The following is a 24,797-nucleotide window of genomic DNA, read 5'->3' as shown; positions in this document are numbered from 1 at the left end:
AAAGTGTTGAGCTAAAATATGCTGGTATTTTTGGTATTTTGCCCCCGTTCGACACCCCTGGCATATGGCCTTTCTACCAAGGCACCCAAGGCCTTTGGTCACATCCAGCATAGCTGTTCTTATGTTCATTTCCTGTTGGGTGCAACCAGCTCTCAATAGGCCATGAAGACTCCTTCCCACGGACCACAACCATGTGCCACAACCTGTGCGATAATGATTCAGGACCTTTGCTTTGCACTGCAGTTGGGTCGCTTGGGCCATTACTGGAAAACCTAGAAGCTGGCTGTGTCTCAGGCCATGCCATGGCCTAGTTCAGACAACAATCCCAGTCTAGCAAACTATAGTTCATCAGAGCGGGAACAAGCCCAGGCACTCCGCTCTCGCCCCTTCCTTTCCCTCCTCCTTCTTTGTCTTCATCTTTGCATGATCTGATCCTGGTTTGATATCTTGTTTTGTAGGGAGCTCTTAAACCACGGTTTCCTGGTTTGGGCATCATAGGAAACTGTGGTTTAAGAAACTAAGAAAACTTCACCTAACCTGAAAGTGCTAGGGGGGAAGCATGCAGGCACACAATAAATCAGGGGTGCTGAACCTTAGGCCTAAGGGCCAAATCCAAATCTCCCCCCCCCCCGAGTCCCAAATCCAGCCCTCTGGGGTTCCCCATATAGTCATGCCTCCCTCCCCTGGTCTCACCCCCTTTCCCCTGTCTACCCATTGGGTGGCTTTCACCCAGTTTTTTCCCCATTAAAAAAGTTGAAGTGCCTTTGCTAAGGCTTAGCTTCTGGCAGGAAGAGCTTTAAGCAAAAATATACTGGTATTTGGGCCCACTGGAATGCGGGCCCCAGGAGGTTCTCCAAAATTGAATTCAGACTATTGGCTGTAAAGAGGTTCTGCATTCCTGCAATAAACCATGGTTTATCAGACCAGGATTGTTACATGCAAACTTGGCCCATGAGACCATTTCAATTCAAGGTGTGCAAGGCAATTGCTCCCAATGCCAGAATTATGCTGGTGTGGCATGCCCAGCACTCGGCTCTCTCCCTCTTCCTGAAGGCCTGTGCCTCCTGATTTGATCATGCCATGGTCACATGATGCCTCTCAGAATTGTGGGAAATCCCAGTGGTCCGGGAGGATGCTAAGCTCTGAGTTTGTTCTTGAGATTAGACCTGTCCTCTAAGCCCAGTCCATCGTTCATCCTAGCCACAGTGAACAAAGGGCTAATTTTATGAGCGTAACCTCCTGTCTTTCTGGCCTGGCTGCATGTGCTCTGGAGGCAAAAGGCAGTCATGAGCATGAATATCCTTGTCGGCTCTATCGGACATATGTCAGCCTTTTAAAAATAAAAACAAACTCTTGACTCCCTTTTGCTCTGCTGATCCTGTCCTTTGCTTTCTCCTCCCTATTTTAGCTTACCCCAGTTGGGAGTGATGTATAATTTCTCACAAATGCAGCCCTGGAGAGAATCCAGCCAGTCCTCAGAATTGAGATTAGGATGCGAAGCTGGGCTTGAATGAGTCACACTTCACTGTTCCTGAACTGAGCATATTCTGGCTATGCTCCAACTAGGGATGTCAGAGAAGTCTGCAATGGATTCAAATGAGTTCAGATTTCTATGAATCAGACCTGTGGATTCCTCAGCAGATCGGCTTTATCAGAATCACGCAGATTCTATAAACTTGCAGACCATTTTTTTTCAGTTGGGGGGGGATTTGCGCTAATGTACATCAGTGCTGATCTGCACTTGTACAAATGCGCTAATCTGCATTAGCTAATGCACATTAGCGCTAATTAACTAATGTGGATTAGCACATATGTGCTATTGCAATTTGGCGCAAGTAGAATGACATTCTGGTTTTAAAAATCCAATTCCGTCAATGAACAGACGATGGAATGGAAGATGCTGGACAGCCCATGAAACGCAAATGGAAAAGATTTAACAAAATGAGTACATCTGTAGCTCTGACGGACCTTATTTGCCAGGAGCAATCCCTATTTTCTGTTCAGTCAGTTCCTTGAGAAATTACTGTCTGTATTTTGTGCCTGTTCCTGACCTTTAAGGTGGGGGGGAGTCAAAGATTGGCAATTGCAGACTAAATTACATACATAGTAGTCCAGCCAGGGCTGAACCCTGGGACAGAAGTCCAGGGGCCCACAGCATAGTGTGAGGGTGGGGGAATGAGCACCCAGAGAACAGCAGGTGACAGGGCGATAGCAAATAGGCCTGGCATCAGGGTCTAAAATTACCTAGCTGCATCACTGTAAATACAGCATCCAGAAGGAGGAATTGAGCCCTCAGCCTTATGCAGTAGTTGGTGACCAGATGGGTTGGGCAGCAGTTCTCGGAATGGGAATTGGGATGTTACAGGCAGGTTTTGATTTTCACCTCTAAACTGTTGGATGATATGATCCTGGCTTAGTCCCCTACCCAGAACTTTGTTTCCTCACTCCTCCGAGATCTGGCAGGGAAGGGACATCCCTTCAGTCCAGACCTCTGGGCAGAAACAAATCAGGCCCTCCCGTTCTGTGTTTTATTTTGGTTTTTTTTGCTGTTTACAGTATGCCAGGTCAAGATTCAGACTAGGCACACCTGGCCCTCTTGGCAAAACATCTGGGAGCCACTGAGAAAGCAAACGAGGAAATAAGCAAGCAACGGAGCGTTTCAGGCAGCAAAAAGGCATTTAAAAATGTGACCTTAGGAAGCAATAGAGCCGCGTGCAGCCCCCCATGACTGTTTTTGGGGTGTCGCCCCCCCACCAAACTTGCCACCACGGCAGTGACAACGAACACAGCCACTTTGCAAGGGAATCGGGTATGTGAGGGGCACACGCCTTGTTTGCAAGCAGAAGCCTGTTCCCAGAAGCTTCCTGGGAGTGCGATTCTGATCTCAAACCAAGTGTGCACTCCCCGCATCCCCTGTTTCTTTTCTTCTTACACAAGTAGGGAAATGTGTTTTCTTTTGCTTTCACAAATAAAACTCCATTTTCCACACTGTAAAAAAAAAAATTAAAAAAGACGCAAAACAAAAGACAGGAAAGTACTCTTAAAAAACTGAAGTGAAACTGGAGGGTCATGATGTCATCTAAAGAATGATGTCATCTATGATGAGCGCACAATAAATGCCTTGTATAGAAAAACTCAAACTCAAAGGGTCTCGCATATGTAACAATGTGAACAGCATTCTTTGATGCAGACCAGCGTTGAGTAGTCTGATTAGATACAGGCCTGAGATTTGAGTTGGGGGGGGGGGATTTAAGAGCAACGCATTTTCTCCACCCTAGAAGAAGAATCACAGAATCATGGAATCATAGCACTGGAAGGGGCCTACAAGACCATCGAGTCCAACCCCCTGCTCAATGCAGGAAGCCTGATTCCCAGGCGGTCTCCCATCCAAGTACTAACCAGGACTGACCCTGCTTAGCTTCCGAGATCAGACGCATCCAGCCGCATGTTGGTTTGCAAAGTAGCAAATTTTCAATGAGAAGATCATTGAGGGATAGACGGAACTTCACTGAAGCACAGGATTCTCTGAGGGTAGGAAGGAATCCTTTCATGGAATTTCTTCCCTCAGGACTTCCTAATCTGCTTGAAGGAAGATTAGCCCTGCTGTGATGACAATTCTGGGAATACTCAATGAGTGGAGGGGGAGAGCAAGATGGTATTTCCTGGCCCCAACCCCAATCTCCCCACATCCCTTGGCAATTCTGCACAGAGATGATGTGCATGCACACTGCATGCACACACATCAGATCTGTGTGTGTGATGTGCACTCTGCACCATTTGCACATACCAGTGGAGGCTGGTGGCTCCGATGTCAGTGGGGCAGTGAATTAGCTCTGGGTTTCTGTCACAACCAGTCAGAACTCTAAAGGAGCTATCCAAGGTGTTTCCACACACTGGATACCTCTTTTAGAGTTCTGACTGAAACCCAGAGCAGATTCACTGCCCCAGTGACTTCAGAGCCACCAGCCTCCACTGGCACACACATATATGTAGGATCTGTGTGGAGGATCTGATTAATGTGCGGAGCTGTTGGGGTGGCCATGATCCTGATCTCCCCAGAACTGTCATTTTCAAGCTCTTCAATTTGGTCTCTTCTAATGTTTATATTCACTCTGAACATATTCCTGCAAGCATGTTAAATCACCCCCATTATAATATTTCAATTCTCAGCACCATTCTGAAGAGGAAAGTTGTGACTGGTGTTTTTCTGCTCTGCTTGTGTATTTCACATTATTTCTTTTCTTCATTGTCTTCATTAACCTGGCCACTGGGGAGCTAAGCTCTTGCAAAGTGTTCCAGATTGATCTCGCAGGCCAGCTCTTGCAAAGCTTATCTTGCTTCTCTAAATCACTAGGAAGCCTCCTTCAAAACAAGGGGGGACAGGGTAGAAGAAACTGATCAGAGCAAAACTACAGGGCGGTGCATAACAGACCTAGACAGAGCCAATGAATGGAGACCTTGACCAGGCCTTACATTGGAAATGTATCATTTAAAAAGAAAATACTACCTCCCACAAGCCAGGTCTGACCCAATGACCACAGATGCATCCCGCTCAGAGCTGGCTTTCCCCTCCTTTACTGCCTCCACATGTCTCTGATTAGATTTATTTTCATTTTATTTCTGTGTATGTACGACGGTCACTTAGCAACTGCTCAGTTTAGCATATTTGTCTTGGATTCCCACCGGGGTTTTGATTCACCGCGTGGGCGTCGGGGGTGATTTCCCCACCACCACCTCTTTCCTTCCATTTACGAGAGGGTTTGAATCGCAGGCGCTGGGACACTCGTGAGATAACCTGACCTCTGACCTCCTTTCCCCTTTCCCTGGGCGCTGATCCTAAGGATCGTACTTCAACCGGTTTCTGCAGAGAGGTATCGCCAAGGTCTTGACCCCGTGTGGCCTGCCTGAAAAGATTCCTTGTCCGTTTTGATGGAAGGAAGGCATGGGGGGGGGGGGGATCTGCATCTCTTGGCTGCTTTTCCATCTGAGTAATTCATTTCTGGCTTATCAGAAATTCCCTGTGCAGACTCAATTACTTAAACCCTTCTCTTATAAACAATGTTTGCATAGCACGGCTAGCCCAGAAGAACTGTCCATTCCACTTAAGAAGGAGAGGCGTTTAACATGCCCAGATGTTCCCAGATTGTGGAGGAAACTGACAATGCCCAAGTATGATTTCTCTGGGACTGGTAGGGGCTCTGTCCCACAAAAGGCTTTGCCTGGTTTGAACCATGAGAACAGAGGAAACTGCCTTCTGCTGAATCAGACAACTGGTCTGTCTAGCTCAGTATTGCCAACACGGAGTGGCAGCAGCTCTCCAGGGTTTCAGCATGAGTCTTTCCTAGCTGTACATAGGAACTGAACCTGGAACCTTCTGCATACAAAGCAAGTGCCTTACCTCTCAGTTACAGCCCCTCCAATCAGTAGCTTTAGCTTCATTTAGTTCCCCTCTGCTTAAGCTTCTTTCATTTCTGACTGCCTGATCGCCAAGCCTGGCAGCATGACATCTGATCTTGTAATAGCAAACCCATTATCTGAGTACTGATCATTATGTAGCCAAAATGGCACCATCCATGCACAAGTGGGAGGTATCGGCAGGCTAGGGGGAACCCCCAAGGTTTGTGGAAGTACACACAAAAAATCCCTAAATGGGGGGAGGGGACCTAAAACAGCACAATGAGGCCTAAGCATGCTCAGTGGCACAGAACACTGAGAGAGAAACATCCACATATAGACACATCGATGCCCACAGACACCACGTTGAAGACCCCAGGGCTTAGAGCAGCCTTCCTCAACATGGTGCCCACCGGATGTTTTGGCCATGCTGACTGGAACTGATGGGAGTTGAAGCCCAAAACATCCGGAGAGCACCAGGTTGGAGAAAGCTGATATAAATGACGACAAATCCTTCTGCACCATTTCACCTTTCAAATGCATGTATCAAATCACTTAGTCATAAAGATTCCTTCCCCTAAAACACTGACAATCAGCTTAGGGGAGCACGAAGGTATGGGGGGGGGGGGAGATCTCAAAATTTATTTTTTTAAGGGAATAGCTCAATTAAAGAAATGGTTTCTTTCCCCTCGCCTTCCCCGCCCCGCAATCACCCTCCTTTGACTTCTCTTCATGTGAGAATCCTCCACGGATTACATCAGCAGGCATGACCAAGCATAGAGACAGGAAATGAGCGCCAAAGCAGTGACGTGATTCCTCCGGGGAGAACAGCCTGAGAAACAAGAAGGCACTGTTCCTTTTCGCTCTTGGAAAAACATACCAGGGGTCAATGGAGCTCCCACTGAAATCTGCAGAGGGGTTGTAGGTTTTATGGATCAGAGCTGGGCTGACTTTAGCCTTGCACATTCTGCTTAATTTTTTAATTGGAAACCCTGTGGCCCATTGGTGTGTTTTAAGTTTACATGGCAAGGTAAGGCATGCTCCGTGTCTCTTCACCATTAAGGCATAAGCAATCTAGGTTAAGTGGGCCTGTGTCTTCATCAATACATCTCATATGAAATTACGGTATGGATGGGTCTCCATCTGCCAGTTTCAGCTTCTCTTCATTTCTCATTGTTCCATTCTTAGGTTTGGTTCATCCTGTTTCCACGTCAGTTGAAGATATTTTTTGAAAAGGTTTGCATGAAAACTTGTATGCATTTCTGCATGCATTTCTCTTAATATGCAAATGTTTGTATGCAGCTTTGCCTAATGTATGCATTTTTGCAAGTAATTTTCCCTAACATAATGCAGTTTTGAGCATGATTTTCAATAATATATACATTTTTGTGCCCACGTTTCCCTAATATATGCATTTTTGTATGCATTTTTGAACTGGAGAACTCCATTGCCAGATTTGGGGCATCTCTACACCAGCCTAAAATCCTGCATTTAAAACAGGGCTTTTTGCTGCCATTTTAAATGCAGGATCACAACGATTCCCTTTTTCACACACTTCCTTTGCCCCCTCTCCTTTCCCCCTTCTTCTCCCCCATATCTGAGTCTTTCATGTCTTTCATTGATCTCGCTCCTCTTCTTGCCGCTTTTCCTCTTTTCAGGGAGGGAACTCAAGTGGAATACAACAGGGGTAATTTGATAGCTCATTATCTGCAATCTATTTAAAAACGGAACAAAGAGCATTTAGTGCAGGAGATGCCCTGGAGGGACACGACGTCATGTAAAGAGCCCGCAAACTTCTGTGACTGAGCCATCTCCATAGCAGGATAAAAGCTCCGTGTGAAGAAAGCCTTGGAGAACTGTGAATTTCAAAAGAAAACTGGATTTTGGTTCACACATAGGTTCAAAAGAACAAAGCTACATAACCGTATTCAAATGCAAACTGAAGATGGTTCTCCCGCATAAGATGCTAAAGTGGACCTTTGTGATTGAAAATAACATCAAGCAAATTGAAATTTTCATTCTCAGTTTTAATAGCTTAGGGTACCGCACCAGTACCACTCTGAACATTAGATGTTTGTACGGTTGATATGCCCAGTAACTGGCTTTGCCGTTTCATGCCTGCACATGTCTGGTGTTGTTATTTTTGTTTGTGTAAATGGACATCAGCCATGCTGAAATTCTTTTGATTTAGTAGTAAGTCAACAACAACAAAAATGTAATAAACAAATTAAATGTGTGTGTGTTTAATTATCTGTGATTATATTAGGTTTGATTTAATACTTATTTGTGCGTGTGTGTAGTATATGAAAATACTGGATTTTTTAAATGGGAAGATTGAATAGAATACATAGATGACAGACAGATGATGTAGGCTGAATCTACACATAGCAGTTATGCAGTTATCATAACTATTGGTGCCCATTGGTGCCATGTGTACCAATAGTTATGATAACGGTATAACTGCTATGTGTAGATTCAGCCATAGATAGATAGATAGACAGACAGACAGACAGACAGACAGACAGATATTATAGGAGGAGGAAAGTCACCATGCGTGCACTAGATGGCAAGCCCAGCTACACTAAAACACTGATTTAAGGCACAATCCTACGCACGTTTAGACAGGAAAAAAAAGTCCTACAACTCCCAGCATTCCCCAGCCAGCATTGCTGGGAATGCTGGGAGTTGTAGGACTTCATTCTGTCTAAACATGCACAGGATTGCACCCTTAATCAACTCCAGAAGAACAGCCCAGTGGTCTTGGACAGTATATGATTTCTATTTGCCAATACCCAAAAAATCAGGATCAAACTTAGGCAGGATCTTGAGCTAAAAATGGACACCACAGATCAGCCACCTCCTGCTTTGAAAATCTTAGTAAGAAAATCTTAGAAAGAAGACAGTCGCTCTGGGCCCTCTATGGACAACTCCTCCTAGCTTGTCTTAAGGTGGTCGAATTTGCAGCCTGCATCCCAGAGCTCCCACTAACACTTCCATCTCTCTCCAGGCCTCCCCGACCTTGTGCCTGATCCAAACTATGTCCAGGCTTCCACTTACGTCCAAAGGGCTCACCTCTACTCCCTCCGTTGTGCTGCAGAAGAAAAGTGTCTTGCAAGGTAAAGCTCTCCTTCTTTGTGTACCTTCCATTTTGTTACCCTTCTGCCCAAAGCCTCTTACTGTCTCTTGGGTCACTTCCAGTCTCATGGGTTGTCTGTCTCATTGATCATGCTCAGAACTGTAATTTTGAATCGCTACTGGAAACATTCTCAGATTCCCACATTTGGAGGGCCCTTGGGCAGGATGCTATCAGTACGACCCCTTCCCTGAATGCACCCACTTCCTCACCGCTATTGCGACTGCCTGTTTGTATACCTCTCCCTCCGGGCCTAATCAACACTATAATGCAGAGGGAGAGGACAAGTCATGCGGAGGCTGGTTCTGCTACTTCTCTCACTCGTCTCACTGCTTTTCCACTTGGAGAAGATAAGTGAACAGACTGAAACAGCAAGGAACAGCAACAGTGGGGTCAGGAGGTTCCGGGGATTGTCAATGGGGCCCCTTTTCAAGAATTTATCCCTTGATTGCCTGATGGGGTCATTCCAGGAATCATTCCGATTCCTTGTCCAGGGCTGGAACCCTGTGCATGGATTGCCTGGGTTAGACACGCCAGGAATCCCGAGTTCTTTCCCTTGTGTTCAGAACCATGGAGATGGCAATGGGGAAACCACATTGATGAGGATCTCAGTCATGGTAATAGCGTTTCGCTTTGGACTGTTCTGGAATTACATACAGCCTATAGCTACTGATCATCAGCTATATGATTTCTGAAGAGTGTAACCATTAAGCTTTTGCCATGGGATTTCCTGCAATAAAGAAATCTCACTGATCCGGTGTCATATCGGATCACCACAAAAATAAACAGTGTGTGCGCTGGGAGGATCGGGAATCCTGACAGCCCTACTGGAGCAGAGCCTCCACTGGTGTCCAACAGTGCTAACTTCTGATGCTGGCAGTGGTGTAATGGAGTCAGGGCTCACAGGGAAGCAGTGCTGGAACATTTTATTAGCAGGGACACTGGCATCACCTGCCCACCCCGCTCAGAATTCCCTGTTCCCTCTGGCCTTAGCTGCAATTCTCACAGTAGCCAGGACGCAGGGGAGTGCACTTTCCCAGCAACAGTATATCTTTTGTTGCAATGCAAAGTATTTTTGGGATGACTTAGACTTGAGTGGGCAATGAAGACCCTTTCGCTTTACAAAAGGCCTGCTCCAGGTGGAGATGACGCTGCTAGAGCTGGTTTGTTGATATTAGTGCTATGCCAAAAAATTATCCCACAATATTTTTGACCATTCTCATTCCAAGTGATAGAAGAGAAATTGCTTTTGAAAAGAAATTCAATACTGAAGAAATTTCAGAGAAATTCTCATGGGCTGGGGCTGGGTTTCTTGGGCTTACCTCACTTAGGAGAGGCCGGGGAGTGAGCACAGGTGTCCTGTTTTTCATTGTACAATCATCTCTCTGGCTACCTATAGCCTCCTCAGCTTCCTACACTTCAGTTGAAGCCCAGTGGAAGGCAACATGAGGTAATTCCTCCCATGGGGCTTTTTCAGATCAGGACGTGCAGGCAGCCTGGGAGGCTGGCTGTGATTAGGTGAGCTCAAAACCACCAAAAAAATAAATTATAAAACATTCTGAATGAGGCAGAACACGGGAAAAAACTTTGGGAAAATTGGAGGAGAGATTTTGGCAGAGCCCTAACCCCACCTCATCCCTGGAGCTGGACACAACCCTGCCCCCACCTGCAATGCAATGGATGCAAACTGTGGGCCAGCCTGCAAGACAGTTGATGCTGTTGCAGCATGAACCCCTCCCAACCCTTACCAAAAATTAAAGAAGATGTGCTACAAGCACTGCCATGAGGTTCGAAGAGCTATCCATGAGGATATGCCATGAGGTTCCATGGATATGCCATGAGGTTCCATGGATATGCCATGAAGTTCCAAGAGCTTTCCATGAGCTATGTCATGAGGTTCCAGGATAGCAGTCTGCTCATTATCCAACAACAAAGCTCTTGTTTATCCTCTTGCCACTGATCCTGGGGCAGTTTCTGTCAGTTGCTGGGAGTGGGGATACAATATTTATTAAGCAGTGTTTTATGATGGTGGTTTGATAGCTGTTGCACTGTAGACGGTCAAACCAGGGCAGTTCTTTTTCTTAGCCTTCTCCAACCCAGTGCCCTCCTGATGTTTCAGACTTCAACTCCCATCAGCCCCAGCCAGCACAGCTAATGGTCTGGAATGCTGGGAGTTGTAGTCCAAAAGCTCTGGAGGGCACCAGGCTGGGGGAAGGCTCGTTGTTAGTCTTCACTGTTTCTCTGGGTATTTCGATTGCCGCTCCAAGGCACAAGTCCAGAAGGTCATGAAAACATAGGAAACTAAGAAAATGGTATTTTTATGGATGATATAGTCATATATACAAATACGAACTGCTGATAAGGTCAGTGCTGTGTGCATATATGTGAGTTTGCTCTATTTATGGAGAAGGTTAGCCCTGGCTTTCACCATGCCACACTGAGAACTGGAGTGTTGATTTTATCCAAAGGCAAGTCTCCAGTATTTGTGGTTATGGAGAAACCATTGGAAACATCTTCATGTTTCCCCTTTCCCTCCATTCCTCCTCTTTTGCCCTATCCTTGCCAAAAATAGTAAAATGAAAATGAAAATCGCCTCTTCAAATTATCTTAAAACTAGAAGCCTAGACAAAGACTCACTGCACAATCACACTATGTACTTTCTCAGAAGTAATTCTCACTAAGGTCAGTGAGACTCACTGCCCCCTCACACACACCCCTATGTATAGGATCACAGCCCAGATAGTGAAAAGCTGAATAAATGCGCAAATACATATGAAGTGCATTGCTCCCGCTAATAGCAAACTCAGGTGGTGAGCACCAAAGGAAATTGGGCCAAACTGGGGCTACTGAAGAACAAGAGGGAGGTATCAGTATCACCATGCTTGGTGAGAACCCTGAGTTTTTCAGAAGTACAAAAACACTTTAAAAAACAAACAAACCTAAGAATACCCCCCCCCCAAAAAAAAAAACACAAGCAACCCAGTGAGTATGTTAAATAGGCATGGAATGTGCATTTGGGAAATATGTTTCCCTGCTAGGGCGTCAGGAGTTCTTGCAGGCTGCATTGTCTAGCCTCCAAGCTTGAGTTGCCAACTGGATGGGGGGGGGAATAGTCCAGCCTGTTTTTGCCCCTTAAAACAGAGGCTTATTTGGGGGCCGGGGAGGGACTGTTGATTTAGCTCAGTCTCTTCTTTCCCCTTTAACAGAGCTCTTTGGGGATGGTCTGTAGCTCAGTGGTAGAGCACACAACTTGCATACAGAAGGTTCCAGGTTCAATCCTTGGCATCTCCAGTTAGCAGGTGATGGGAAAGTCCTCTGCCGGAAATCCCACACAATCACTGACAATCAGGGTAGGCAGATGGTATGAAACGGTTTCCTCTGTTCCTGACCTGCAGAAATCAGCTAGAATCATAGAATAGTATGGTTGGAAGGGGCCTACAAGGCCATCGAGTCCAACCCCCTGCTCAATGCAGGAATCCAAAGCTGGTCATGCTTTCCCTGGTATGGGAGTCAGAATCAGTCAGAACTCTAAAGGTTCCAAAATCCAAGATCCTCTGCACAGCACCTTTAGAGTTCTGACTGGTTCCAACTGAAACCCGGAACGGATTCACTGCCCCATTGACATCGGTGCCACCTGCCTCCACCGGAATTAAGCAAGATCACCTGCCAGTCAAAGCACTGTTCAAAGGCTGCAGGGGCTGGCTCGAGAGTTGGCAACCCTATGTCCTGCATTCGCATTTGGGGCCGGTCCTTTTTACAGAAAGCAAGCAACCTTCCTGTCCTCGCGACTTGCTTTTGCCTCCTTCCAGCACTGCCTATACCCCTGAAGCAACAGACTATGATGTCCGGGTACTGCTGCGCTTTCCCCAGCGAGTGAAGAACCAGGGCACAGCGGACTTCCTGCCCAACCGGGCTCGCCACGCCTGGGAGTGGCACAGCTGCCACCAGTGAGTCAAGGGGGATTCGTGGGACCCTCTGAATGGCTGGAAAGGGGAGAGATGTAACCAGGGTTCTCTGTATCTGGTGCTGTGTCCCCCATGGTTACACACATACACACACACACACACACACACACACAGCCCTATACAGTGGCAGCACCAGGGTGTTAGAGGGTTGGCATAATGCTCCTAATGCACCCTTCTTAGTAGACCCACCTCATCCTCGCCACTGTCACACCTCTGCCCATTGGTTTGACCTCTTCCTCTGGGCCCGATATGCTTGGCTGCCAAGGAGAGAGCTAAGTGAACAGAGGACTCCTAGTATGGCTCCTTCATGTGGAAATGCCGGCCCTGTGGCACACATGCAAACCCAGAATGTGGCTGTGGGTACAGAATTGACTATCCCAAGATTCAATCCAGTTCCAATTGCTGTCTTTCTCTCTCTCTCTCTCTCTCTCTCTCTCTCTCTCTCTCTTTTCTCTCTCTCTCTCTTGCTCTTTCTCCTTTTCTTTCTCTCTTCCTTCTTTCCTTATTTCTATTAATATTTTTATGTTGCTTTTCAGCCCCACATCAACACCCCCACCAAACAATGCGACTTCTAAGCCAAGTTTGAGGGAGATCCTTGGCAAAATGCCCTCTGGTACACCCCTTTTTACACTAGTGGGCCACCAATCACAAGCTTACCTACCTGATGGCAGCAGACACAAGAGTAGGGGTGCTGGAGAAATTTGAGATGGACTAAAAAGAGCTCGGATTTCTAAGGATCTGACTAGCAGAATCCGCTGCAGACTGGCCTCCTCAGGCCACACGGAGTCCGTGGGCTTTTCAGTCTTCTTTTTTTTCACTTTCCTGAGATTTATGCAAATTTATTCATAAGAAAATACGCAAGTTTCTGCTGAGGCACATGCCATCTTTGGAAATATACACAGGGAAAAATTGAATGGAATGAGGGACAACACATTAAACATTACATATGAACGTAAATTACGTAACTTGTTGCGAACCCTCTTATGGAATTATTTGAGTACTTTTCTGCATAATGCGGGGGGGGGGGAATTGAAGCTGTCTGTGAACAGACACTGGAACGAACAACACCGCACAATCCACGAAACATACATGGGACGCATTTCACAAAATCCAGACATCCCTATGCAAGAGGGCATTTTAAATTCCCCACAATGCCCTGGAGTGACATCATGTCAAAGGCATTGTGGTAAATGTACAAAGGCAGCTCTCAGACCTGGCTGTTGGGGGGGGGGGCGGGCAGGTGTCAGTGTTGGTAGGCCTTGCTTGGGCCCTGGCAGATACCCACAGGTACCAGGTGACAATGCTGGATTTGTTCCAAGGGCTTCTAGTACTTAGGGCTGCAAACACAGGTTGAACATTTAGGCGTTGTTTAGCTCACTGTTCCACATCCACAGGCATTACCACAGCATGGATGAATTCAGCCACTATGACCTCCTGGATGCTGCCACAGGCAAGAAAGTGGCGGAGGGCCACAAGGCAAGCTTTTGCCTGGAAGACACCACCTGTGACTTCGGGAACCTGAAGCGCTATGCCTGCACATCGCACACACAGGTGAGGGCTGGGAGGGAAGGGCTGTGCTGCCCTCGGACAGGTGCTCTACCCGCTGCTGACCTTCAGCAAACAAAAAATGGAATGAAGGACTCATTCTTAAGCAGCGGTGGAGTGGAGCCAGGATTTGCAAGGATGCAGCCCTTTTTTTTATTAGCAAGGACACTGACGTCACCTGCCACCCCCCTCAAATATCCCCTTCCCTCTAAGCTTAGCTGCAACCCTTACAGTAGCTGGGGGGAAATGGCTTTTTCAAGCAACATTATACTGTTCCCTGTTGCAATGCAGAGTACTTTGGGCTGCCTCGGGCTGGAATGGGCAATCAAGGCCCATTCACTTTACAAAAGACCTGCTCCAGGTGGAGAGGAAAACTGGTTTGTTGATAAGAGTCAACCCCACTGCCTGAATTTTTGGATTGGGGGGGGGTATGAGGAATGTCACGATGAGTGCCTGCACTTCAAAATGTCCCACTACGTCACTGTTCTTAGGGCAAAAACAAATGTACTGCATGGTCCCGGGTTCAAGCTCCCAACACTGCAGTCCTGTTCACGTTTGGCTCCATCCACCACTGCAATTATTATTTGGGGGGGGGGGAACCCTGCAGGACATCTGGTCATAGATCTCCCAATATCATGTCTGTGTTGGACTTCAGAAGGAGGGGCTTCCCCAATCCTGCTGTCAGAGATCCTTCTAATAGGGGTGTCAGGCAATGGCACCATCTGAGTAGGAATTTAGGGCAGAGGTTGAGGCCCCCACTCAACAGGAGGGGCCCCAAATGCAGCAGGGCTGCCTGCCTTACTATATTCTAATGTAAGTGAAGGACCAGAATCATTGGAAGAGACCCACACCCACACCCAAGAAGACCATTATGTCCAGAACCTGAAGTCTGACTTTGAATTTGGATTGAACCTGGGACTTTCTGTATCCACCTACAACACAGACGCAAGTCATGTATTTTCTTTCATTTCAGGGTTTGAGTCCTGGCTGTTATGACACTTACAATGCTGACATCGATTGCCAGTGGATTGATATCACCGATGTGCAACCTGGGAACTATATCCTAAAGGTAAGTTGTCTGTTTACTGGAGTTCTTAATGGCCCAGGACTGAAATGATCTAAATGTCATCAGGAAAACAAAAGCAGCCTCTTGCATTCTTTCCAGTGGGTTTCTACTGCACCAGAAATGTTCAGATGGAGAGGGTGGGGGGAGAGAGGGATCTTTTCTACTTAGAATCATAGAATCATAGAATAGTAGGGTTGGAAGGGGCCTACAAGGCCATTGAGTCCAACTCCCTGCTCAGTGCAGGAATCCAATAACTTTGTTATTGTCATTTGAATATTTCACAGCCAAGACGTACATTTCCAGATACATCCTTTGGGGAGGGAGGGAGAATATTGCAGATGCTATTGATAGCTGTATACAGTGGGTGGGGGACACCTCTTCCAGGGGCCAAATTCCATTTTGGAGAAGCACTCGGGGGGCACATTCCAGTGGTAGGGGAAGGTCAAAGGCAAAAGCAGGGCAGAACTACACAAAACGTCCGGAATAGGTTCACCTACAGCTTTCAGTGCCAGTAGCTAAGCCCTAAGAGAGGCATTTCAAGCTTTTGGAATAGGGGGAAAAAATGCAAAAAGCCAGGAAGCCACCAAACAGCTGGTGGTTGGAGGAAAGGAGGTTGGGTCAGGGGAACAGGGCGAGGCCCTCTGGAGAACCCCACAGGACCGCATTGGGACCCCTAGGCCTGAGGTTCCCCACCCCTTGTATATAGGGACGGACCCAAACATTTTGCTGCCTGATGCTAAGGACAAGATGCCCGTTTCCCCGTTCCGCATACAGATGCTGTCTAGACTGGCTGCCAATTCTTACTTCAGTACCAGGGATGGGACAGTGTCCTCCATCACACTAGAGGGCAGCAGGCAAGCTGGGGGGGGGGCAGAGTAAGCCCCATAGCGCGCACACAGCCCTGTCCTCTAACAGAGGGGAATGGCCAAGGAGGCTGCCACCACTCCCCCAGACACACACTCCAGGATCACCCGCCCCCCTCCACTTAACGTATGCCCTGCCTTGCAGACACTTCTGCTTGCTTTCACTCTTTTGCAGCATGCTCCTTTTGCTGGCCTTGCAAACACTTCTGCTTGCTTTCACTCTTTTGCAACATGCTTTTGCAACATACTTTTTTGTAACATGCGTTTCTAACATGCTTCTTTTGCCAGCCTTGCAATCACTTCTGCTTGCTTTCACTCTTTTGCAACATGCTTTTGCAACATACTTTTTTGTAACATGCTTTGATAACATGCTTCTTTTGCCAGCCTTGCAAACACTTCCATTTGCTTTCACTCTTTTGCAACATCCTCTTTTTTTGTAACATGCTTTTGTAACATGCTGTTTTTGTAACATACTTTTGCCTGCCTTTGCAAAACACTGCCTTGCAAAACACTTTTGCCTGCCTTGCCAACACTTCTGCTTGGTTTAGCTCTTTTGTAACACACTACAGCCAGATCTACACCTTGTGTCATATCATTAGGATCCCATTATGGTAACACTATATCCCTCTTGCACATTTATACCTTGTAGGACACACAATGACATTTCCTGTGGTATTTTGGATAATGTGGAATAAAAAGCAGGACATAACACCACAAAAGCGGTATATCGAAAGTGTAGTGTGCCCCAACAGTTATCAGTGCGCTTCACTACTGCTATAAAGCAGTAGTGTAGATCTAGCATGCTTCTTTGCTTTGCTCTGGGAGAGCACAGCTCTCCAGTTTTCCATCTCAGAGGCTGACTCGTCCTCTCCCGTTGTCCTCTCAGGTTCAGGTGAATCCCAAATATATCGTGATGGAGTCCGACTTTACCAACAACGTGGTGAGATGCAACGTCCACTACACCGGGCGCTACGTTGCCACGACGAACTGCAAAATCTCCCAGTAAGAGTTCTGGGATAAGGATCCCTTTTTGTATAGCACTTGGGGCTGAGTTAAAGGTGGTTGGCAGAACGCAATGTTGGGTTGGCAGGGGAGTTGTTGGCACAAGGGGAAAATGATTGCCCTCTCCGAATCCCTGGAAAGCTGCCATGTAGCAGAGGGCAAAGCAGTGGCAGCTGGTGTCCATGAGGGCTAGTGGGGCAGAGGGCAGGAATTGTCGCAGGAGGGCAGCAGAAGATCATAGAAGTAGAAATATAGAGCTGCCTCTGGGGCAAAGGCTTGTTCTCCGCTACCCCAGAGGACAACAGGGGTGTAGTAGAAACTGGGTTTACAGGGATGCAGCACCAGGACTTTTTTATTAGCAGGGACTACTCAGCCCCCCCCCCCTCAGAATTCCATCTCCTCTGAGCTTAGCTGCAAGCCTCCTAGTAGCTGGGAGGGGGCGGGGGACACATTGTCCCACCAACAATATATTGTTCCCAGTTGTAATGCAAAGTATTTGGGGGTGGCTTGGTCCTGAGTGGGCCATTAAGAACTATTATCTTTACAGATGACCAGTGTCAGGAGTGCCCTAGTGGCCTCTTTCAGTACACTCCAATAGCCAACTCAAGACACAGACAAAAGGATTCTTTTCAAGGCTTTAATCCTTTTACAACTTAATGACTCTTTCAGATGCTAATCACCAGCAACTAAGCAATGAACAGTAGAGTAGCCTATGCTCCCGGTAGGCAGTTGGTCCCCGTTTGAAGGAGAAGACCCTGAACTTATGGGCTAGGGAGAGATCTTCCCTCTTTCCTTTGGGTCCACGAGATGCGGCCGTTGCTTGCATGCCAAACGGGTGCTACGCCTCCTTTCCACGCCCTCCATCGCTTGTCGCTCCCTGCATCTGCGTCGAGCATCTAGCAAGCCCCCCTCCTGCACTTTCTCACTGCCAGGGTCACTATCTATCTCAGGAATGCCAGCAGTGAGAGATGAGCGGGCTCCTCTCCCACGGATTGCTGATCCTCCTCAGAATCAGAACTGCTCTGGGGTTCTATCGGCTCAGTTTCCACCCTGACAACCAGCTCCTGCTATGTTCACACTGTGTTCAATGTGTGAACCCGCACTCAGTGGTTGAGTATGGGTTGTTGAACTGTGGGTTATTGTGCTGTTCGAATGCAGCACGTTTTCCGCAAGGTGCCTTGTTAACCGTGTAGTGTGGCTTATTTTTCTTGAACAAGCCACCTTGAGAACCCATGGTTTGTTGTTGGGTTGTTAACAAGCCACACTGCATGGTTGACAAGCCACCTTGCGGAAAACACGCTGCATTCAGACAACATCACCCACCCTGCGGAAAATGCACTGCATTGAGACAACACGATAACCCACCCTGCAAAAAACGTGCTCTCTTCAGACAACATAATAACCCACCCTGAGGAAAACGCACTGCATTCAGACAACACAAAGACCCACCCTGCAGAAAACGTGCTCTGTTCAGACAACTTGATAACCCACCCTGTGGAAAACACACTGCGTTCAGACAACACCTTGCAGAAAACACTCTGCGTTCGGACAACGCAATAACCCACCCTGCGGAAAACGTGCTGTGTTCAGACAACATGATAACCCATGGTTCAACAACAACCCAAACTCAAACACTGAGTGTAGGTTAGCATGTTGTGTGAACCCAGCCACTGTGGGGAACATGGTGCTGGACAAGATGGAACTTTGGTCTGATCTAGCACAGCTTTTCTGATGTTCTTATGGAAGTTCTCCTGCCTAAGCCCCAGGAACATGAACAGCAGGGGTGTTGCTATGCCTGGGACTGGGGAGCCCCAAATCTATTCCTCAGAGCCCTGAGTGTCCCTTGGCGCCAATGGAAGGGTTTATTTTTCCTTTGCTCAATTACCATGCAAACCGCAGTTTTCAGGGGGGATTGCAACTGGGAAGGGTTAACTCTCCCCTCCCCACATGCTGCAACCCATCCACCCCACCATGGAAAATTCCCTCCCTAGTTGACAATTCAGCTTACGGGGGGAAAGAACTTTTTCCACTGGTTTGTGATGATCTGGCTCAGGGTGCAAATTTAACTAAATAACTTATTTTATTTGAGATTATTTGTTTGAGAAATTAATGGGCTGGCTTTGCTTCCTGCCAAATTTTAGCAATTATTTTGACATTTGCATATATAGATATAAATCAACACATGCAAATTGTATGATAATCCATGCTCTAGATTGGCCCGGGCCCCAGATCTTTTAAGAGCCCAGCAGCACCCCTGATCAAGGGGTCAATATGCCACTGCAGGTGCCCAGAAAGCGAAGAGCTAATGGCGATCTCAGCACCACATCCACCCCACGCTCGATCATTTCACTTGTGGCCACAAGCTACAGCTTTGATCTTTCCTCCCCCCACCGCCCCCCTCCCAGCTCAGTCTTCCTGCCTGTTTTGCTTCCTGGGATTGACTAGAGCGCGTCTTTTCATGCTTCTTCTAACCACATACAGTGGACAGCCAGGATAAACAGGAGCCTTCCCAGAAGTGCACTGCAACGCTTGTTGATCTTGACAAAGGAACTGAGGGGGGAGGAGAGAGAGGAAGGGAGTTTTCTCCCCTAAAAATTATATAGATGTATCACTGCTCTTTAAAACACACACACACACACACCTCATTAAAATGTATTTTTAGCCGTTTGCTCTAACCAGGGCTGGCACAAGATGTTTTGCTGCCTGAGGCAAAGAACAAGATGGTGCCCCCTCCCATTCCATGTACAAAAGCCTTTCATCAAGACTGAACATCTTTGTTCAACCCTGATGGATGGGTCAGCATCCTCCGCCTCACCTGAAGGCAGCAGGCTAGCTTAGGGAACATAGGGAAGGCCACACAATTCTCTCCTCCATCACCTTGCTACCACCTCCCAGCATTTGCCACCTGAGGCAACCGCCTCACTTTGCCTAATGGTAGGGCTGGACCTGGCTCTAACTGGGGTTTTCAACGGAGAAGCAGGCAGGAGTCCGTGGATGATTGAGATGGGATCTGGAATTAGGTTGAGTCGGGGTAGAATCCAGCTAAAGTCCTACTTGGAGTAGACTCATTGAAGTGAATGGATTTAAGTTAGTCATGACTAACTCAAGTCCCATTCATTTCAATGGGTCTACTCTAAGTAAGTCTTTCACTGGATTCTACCCTGGGTGTAGATCTCCCTACCAGATAATGACCTTCTGTTGTAGATGAGCCAATTCGGGCTCCCCAGATCATGAGAGAAAAAGATGGATGGACATGAGATGGATCTAGGGATGGGAGAACCAGAGATGCTCAAGTGCACCAAGATGCTCCGAATGCCACTTCAAAGCTTGGCTCACATCACTCCCATTTTCGCTTGCAACTGGTTTTTCTTTTTGGTTGAACGGGAATAGTACACACTCCAAATGAGGAAAGTGTGCATTTCTGTGTGCACTTTCACTTCATTGACTAAAGCGTGAAAATACATATTTTTCATTGCGCATTTTACAGTGCGTATTTTTCAAAAGATAACCATTTCTCGAACGTGATGGCAAGTTTGGGGCTATGCGACTTTTTTCAGGAAAATACATTCACGTCTGGGGTTGCAAACAGGGCGAGTTCTGATTTGTGAACAGAAAGTCTTGTACATCTCCAGTTGGATCCATAAACCCATATGCAAACCCTCACAACTAGTCAGCACCCAAAATAGGATCTCACTTATAGATCAAGTTCATCTGGAGCAGACCAGATTCTGATGTTAAACAAGTAGGACCTGCAACAAAATGCTGCAATGTGGAATGTGCCAGTTCACTGTTCCAATCAACCAGCCATGCCCTCCTCCACGACGTTCCATTCCATTACCCCTCCCACCCAGTTTTCTGTCCACCACACCAAGATTCACTGCTCATTCCATGGCTACCAAGCATGCTCATGAGGCTGTTTTTTCTTCCCTCTAAGGTTTTTGTACTTCTCCAAACCTTCTTTGTATGTGGGAGGCACCAATAATGGCATGTTTTTTAAGGCGCATTCCTAATGATTGTGCCCTTGCTGCTTGGGACTGTCCAAATTCGGAGGCTACTGCGTTTTCTATCTGATCTTCACCTACCTGTCCTCCATCTATCAAGGACACTTCAGAAGGGGAGAGAAGGAGGCTGGAGGAAGCTCAGGATAACTCATATCCTGGCCTTTCCAGTCTCCTCCCCTCCCCACCTAGCAGAGCACTCCCTTTCCTCCTCCTCCGGCGTTGCTTTTCTGAACACAGAGAGGCAGCCACCAGCAAGGAGAAGGGGTCTGGGGTCAGACCTCTGGCTCCCCCTTCCGAGGTCAGAGGGGTTATCTCTCTCCCAGGGACCATAGGATTGCTCTCTTAGACACCAGTAAAAAACCTGTCTTTTCATCCAGCTCTTCCCTGACTGATTGTGCAGCCAGTTGGCTGATTGTTAGTTCTCTGATTTTAAATGGTTTAATTGGGAATGGGTTCTTGTTGTTGTTTTAAAAAAGGGGGTTAACCGAGATGTTTTGCGTTCTGTTTCTGGATGTTTGAACTGAGGACATTTCGTATTTCAAAGTTGTATGTTGAAAAGTGCTCCATGGTGCCTTTTTTTAGATATAGCCAAGTGGGTAGAACTTGAACACATAAATAAATACATCATTCCCATCATGCCTCCCCATTGGCTGTGCTGGCTGGGGGGTATGGGAGGTGCAGTCCAACAACTTGGGGGGGGGCACACATTGCCAGCCCCCCAGCTGCAATATTTGAGTTCATTTAACAAAGATGCAAGCTGAGCAGAGGTGGAATTTCAGTGGAACTGCTCTCACGTCGGACATTTGCCTGGCCACAGAGCCATGAGCCAGTCATCTCCCTAGCAAAATGAAGGTACACCAGATCTCACTGGCTGGTTTGACCAGTATTCATAACAATGTATATGGGATCACATCAAGATGGCTATTTCACACTGTTTGCCCTATGCATGCATGGCATGGAGAGAAGCCAATGAGCTGAAGACAGTGCTGGCTCCAGATTTTGCAGGACCCTTGGGCAAGACACCTCCATGGGCCCCCTCCCTCTGTGAGTCGACCTCCTTGCCACCATGGTCACCAGCTGCTCTTGCTCCCTATCCTCTTTCTCATCCTTGCTTCCCCTTGCTTGCTTGACAGGCAGAGAGCCAAGGAGCAAGCAGGCCATGGCATCTCCTGCTCCTCTGCCTCACCACCTTCGTTGTCTGGGCCAGAGCGAGAGGCAGGTGAACAAGCAGGTTGGAGTGGGGAAGAGGTGGAGCAAGTCCAACTCACCAGAGGGCCTCTGCTGGAGGTGTGGGCCCTTGGCAGATGCCCACCCATGCCTACCCTTGATGCTGGCCCTGGCTGAAGGAAGTGAAAGATGCTGCTACAAATTGAGAAATTCTCCTAGTTAAATCAGAATTTTAGTGGAGACCTAGTTCTGTAGGGCAGAGCAAACCCATGGAATAATAAAAGAATTGAACAAAAGAAACTAACTTACCCCTAATCTCTCAACCTGGTGGGCCACTGTGTGAACAGAATGCTGGACTAGATGGACCCTTGGTCTGATCCAGCAGGGCAATTCTGATGTTCTAACCCTAGACTTTTCTCGCCTTTTCCTTTTTGCAGGTCCTGATCCTGACCAGGTTGGTAGAAGCCTCCCCCTTTCCCTTACCCCAACCCCGCAAAATCCAAACATCTCTCAAGCTGGTAGTACATGGAGAGGAAGCGGCTCGACAGCGACCGGCAACCTACATGAGATGAAGGAGAACGGGAAAAAAAATTCCATTGCTTTGTTTTGAGAACACAAGTTAAATGAGAGTTGTCACTTCAAATACTTTTATAAATACTTTGTTTTTAATCTCTGTTTCCTTCAGAAATGAAGATTATTGATCATTTAGGTGGGTCAGAATGGGAGGGGTGTGCTATGTGGATGGCCAAAAGACACCCTCTATTCCATGTACAAAAACAGGCAAGAATAGCAATTAAATCTTACTCCAACACTAGCAACAGGATAGCATCTGCCACCACACTCAAGGGCAGCAGGCTAGTTTTCGGGGTGCAGGACAGGCTGACCGGGGTGGGGGAGCGACTTGTCTAATGGTAGGGCTGGCCCTGTAGACAGGACACAAAAACCATTCCTAAGAGCATCAGCATCTATACCAGGGGTGCAGAACCTTTCAGTCTGAGGGCCGAATTCCATTTCTGAGAAGCTCTCGGGGGGCCACATTCCAGTGGTGGGAGGGGCTGAAGGCAAAAGGCATGTGGACAAAATAACCCATAATTCCAGCATAGTTCAGCTTGAAGCTCTTTCTGCCAGTAACCAAGCCTTAAGAGAAGCATTTCAACCTTTTAGAATGCACAAAAGCCGGAGAAAACCACCAAACAATTGGTTTTTGATGGAAAGGGGCACAGTCATCTGGAAAACGCCACAGGGTGATTTTGGGACCCCTGGGGGGCTGTATTTTGCCCCTGGGCCTGAATTTCTCCCCCTCCCATGATCTTTACACTCCCCCCTTACAATAATCTACCCTCCCATTTGTGAACATGAACATGGCTGCATTGAGGGTGCCTCCATTGAAAATACCATTCACAAGTCACAACCTGAAAGACAAGTCTTACACCTGTGATCAGAGCAGTATGTATGATTGATGATCATTAACGGTAGCAGTCACACCATCAAGAAGGATCGACTCCTGAAGAGGTTCTTTGTTGTGATTCCAGAGGGTTTCACACAGAACTGTGTGCAAATATCCTCTTGAAATTCTCCATCCGATTTGTGGGCAGAGAACTTGGTGGACAATTTCCCCTAATTTCTCCAAGGGGAGGAGAAATGTTCAACAGTTTCTCACAGGTAGGGCTTAACATCGGCAGGAGTTTTAGCACAGGTTCTTCCTTTTTTCCCTCAGGGTTTTTGGTTTATTGGACTGCTCCTGTAGGTGGCAACAGCATCAGCTGTGTTGGCAGCCTGGCCCCCATCCTTTTAATCGGAGATGCCAGTACTTGAACCTGGGACTTTCTGCATGCAAAACAGGTGCTCTTTCACTGAGCAATAGGCCCTCCGCTGCTGTCTTTTGTCTTTTGTTTCTAACTTTTATATTTCAAGGATGCTTTTAATTGTTAAATGCATGGCTTCTGGTTTGAGCCACCTTGAGCTTCCAGGAGGAAAGGTGGAGTATAAATGTTTTAAATAAAACAAAGTAAATCAATAGACTATTAAGATCTGCAGGGGGCAGGCACTATTTTAGAAAAGGCATTTCCCTGTTCATTCTCACATGGAAGGGGAAGCCTCTTCCAAGGGATTGTTTGCTGCAGCATAGGAGGAGGATGCTTTCCTCTTCAAAATGATTGCTTTAGGGCGCAAACCTATGGGTTGCACTTCTGATAGGGGGCTGCGTGTTTGGAGCCCTCTGCCTGCTTGGCCAGAACCAAGCAGGGCAAGAGGAGGATGGAGGCAATTTCGCCTCTGTTCCCCCCTATAAAATACAAAAAGCTGCTAGATGGGGCTCTGAGCCTGTCTAGGTGACTTACCTTTTGGTGGGCAGGGAGGGGACTGGAGAAGCCATGGGATATTGTGCTATCTGGCCTCTGCTCTCCCCTGGTCACCACACCTAAAAAAGTATACTGTAGAGCTGGAAAAAGTTCAGAGGAGGGCAAGTAAAATGATCAAGGGGTGGGAGCATCTCCCCTATGAGGGAAGGTTACAACAGCTGGGATTGTTTAGCTTGGAAAAAAAGGAGGGTGAGGGGAGACATGATAGAGGTCTACAAAATTATGCATGGTGTGGAGAATGCAGAGAGGGAGACATTTTTCTCCCTCTCCCATAATACTAGAGCCCAAAGGAGTCATCCCA

At 47.2% G+C, this 24,797-nt stretch overlaps 1 protein-coding gene across 1 annotated transcript in view; it reads left to right on the top strand.

The window, feature by feature from the left end:
- The window catches only part of LOXL1 (lysyl oxidase like 1), a 28,289-nt gene extending 4,157 nt beyond the window's left edge, over positions 1-24,132 (top strand). Inside the window, exons 2-7 of the mRNA XM_084816415.1 lie at positions 8,402-8,510; positions 12,337-12,474; positions 13,887-14,043; positions 15,011-15,106; positions 16,853-16,968; positions 22,574-24,132. Of these exons, the coding sequence (XP_084672541.1) occupies positions 8,402-8,510; positions 12,337-12,474; positions 13,887-14,043; positions 15,011-15,106; positions 16,853-16,968; positions 22,574-22,580 (623 nt within the window). The 3' untranslated portion in view covers positions 22,581-24,132. The remainder of the gene's footprint in view (positions 1-8,401; positions 8,511-12,336; positions 12,475-13,886; positions 14,044-15,010; positions 15,107-16,852; positions 16,969-22,573) is intronic.
- Positions 24,133-24,797: the final 665 nt, after the last annotated feature.

This window comes from Heloderma suspectum, chromosome 11 (assembly GCF_057233095.1).
Source record: "Heloderma suspectum isolate Gila_16-S chromosome 11, 16-S_ref, whole genome shotgun sequence".
Classification (NCBI taxonomy): Eukaryota; Metazoa; Chordata; class Lepidosauria; order Squamata; family Helodermatidae; genus Heloderma; species Heloderma suspectum.
This window is presented reverse-complemented; position numbering and strand designations above follow the sequence as displayed.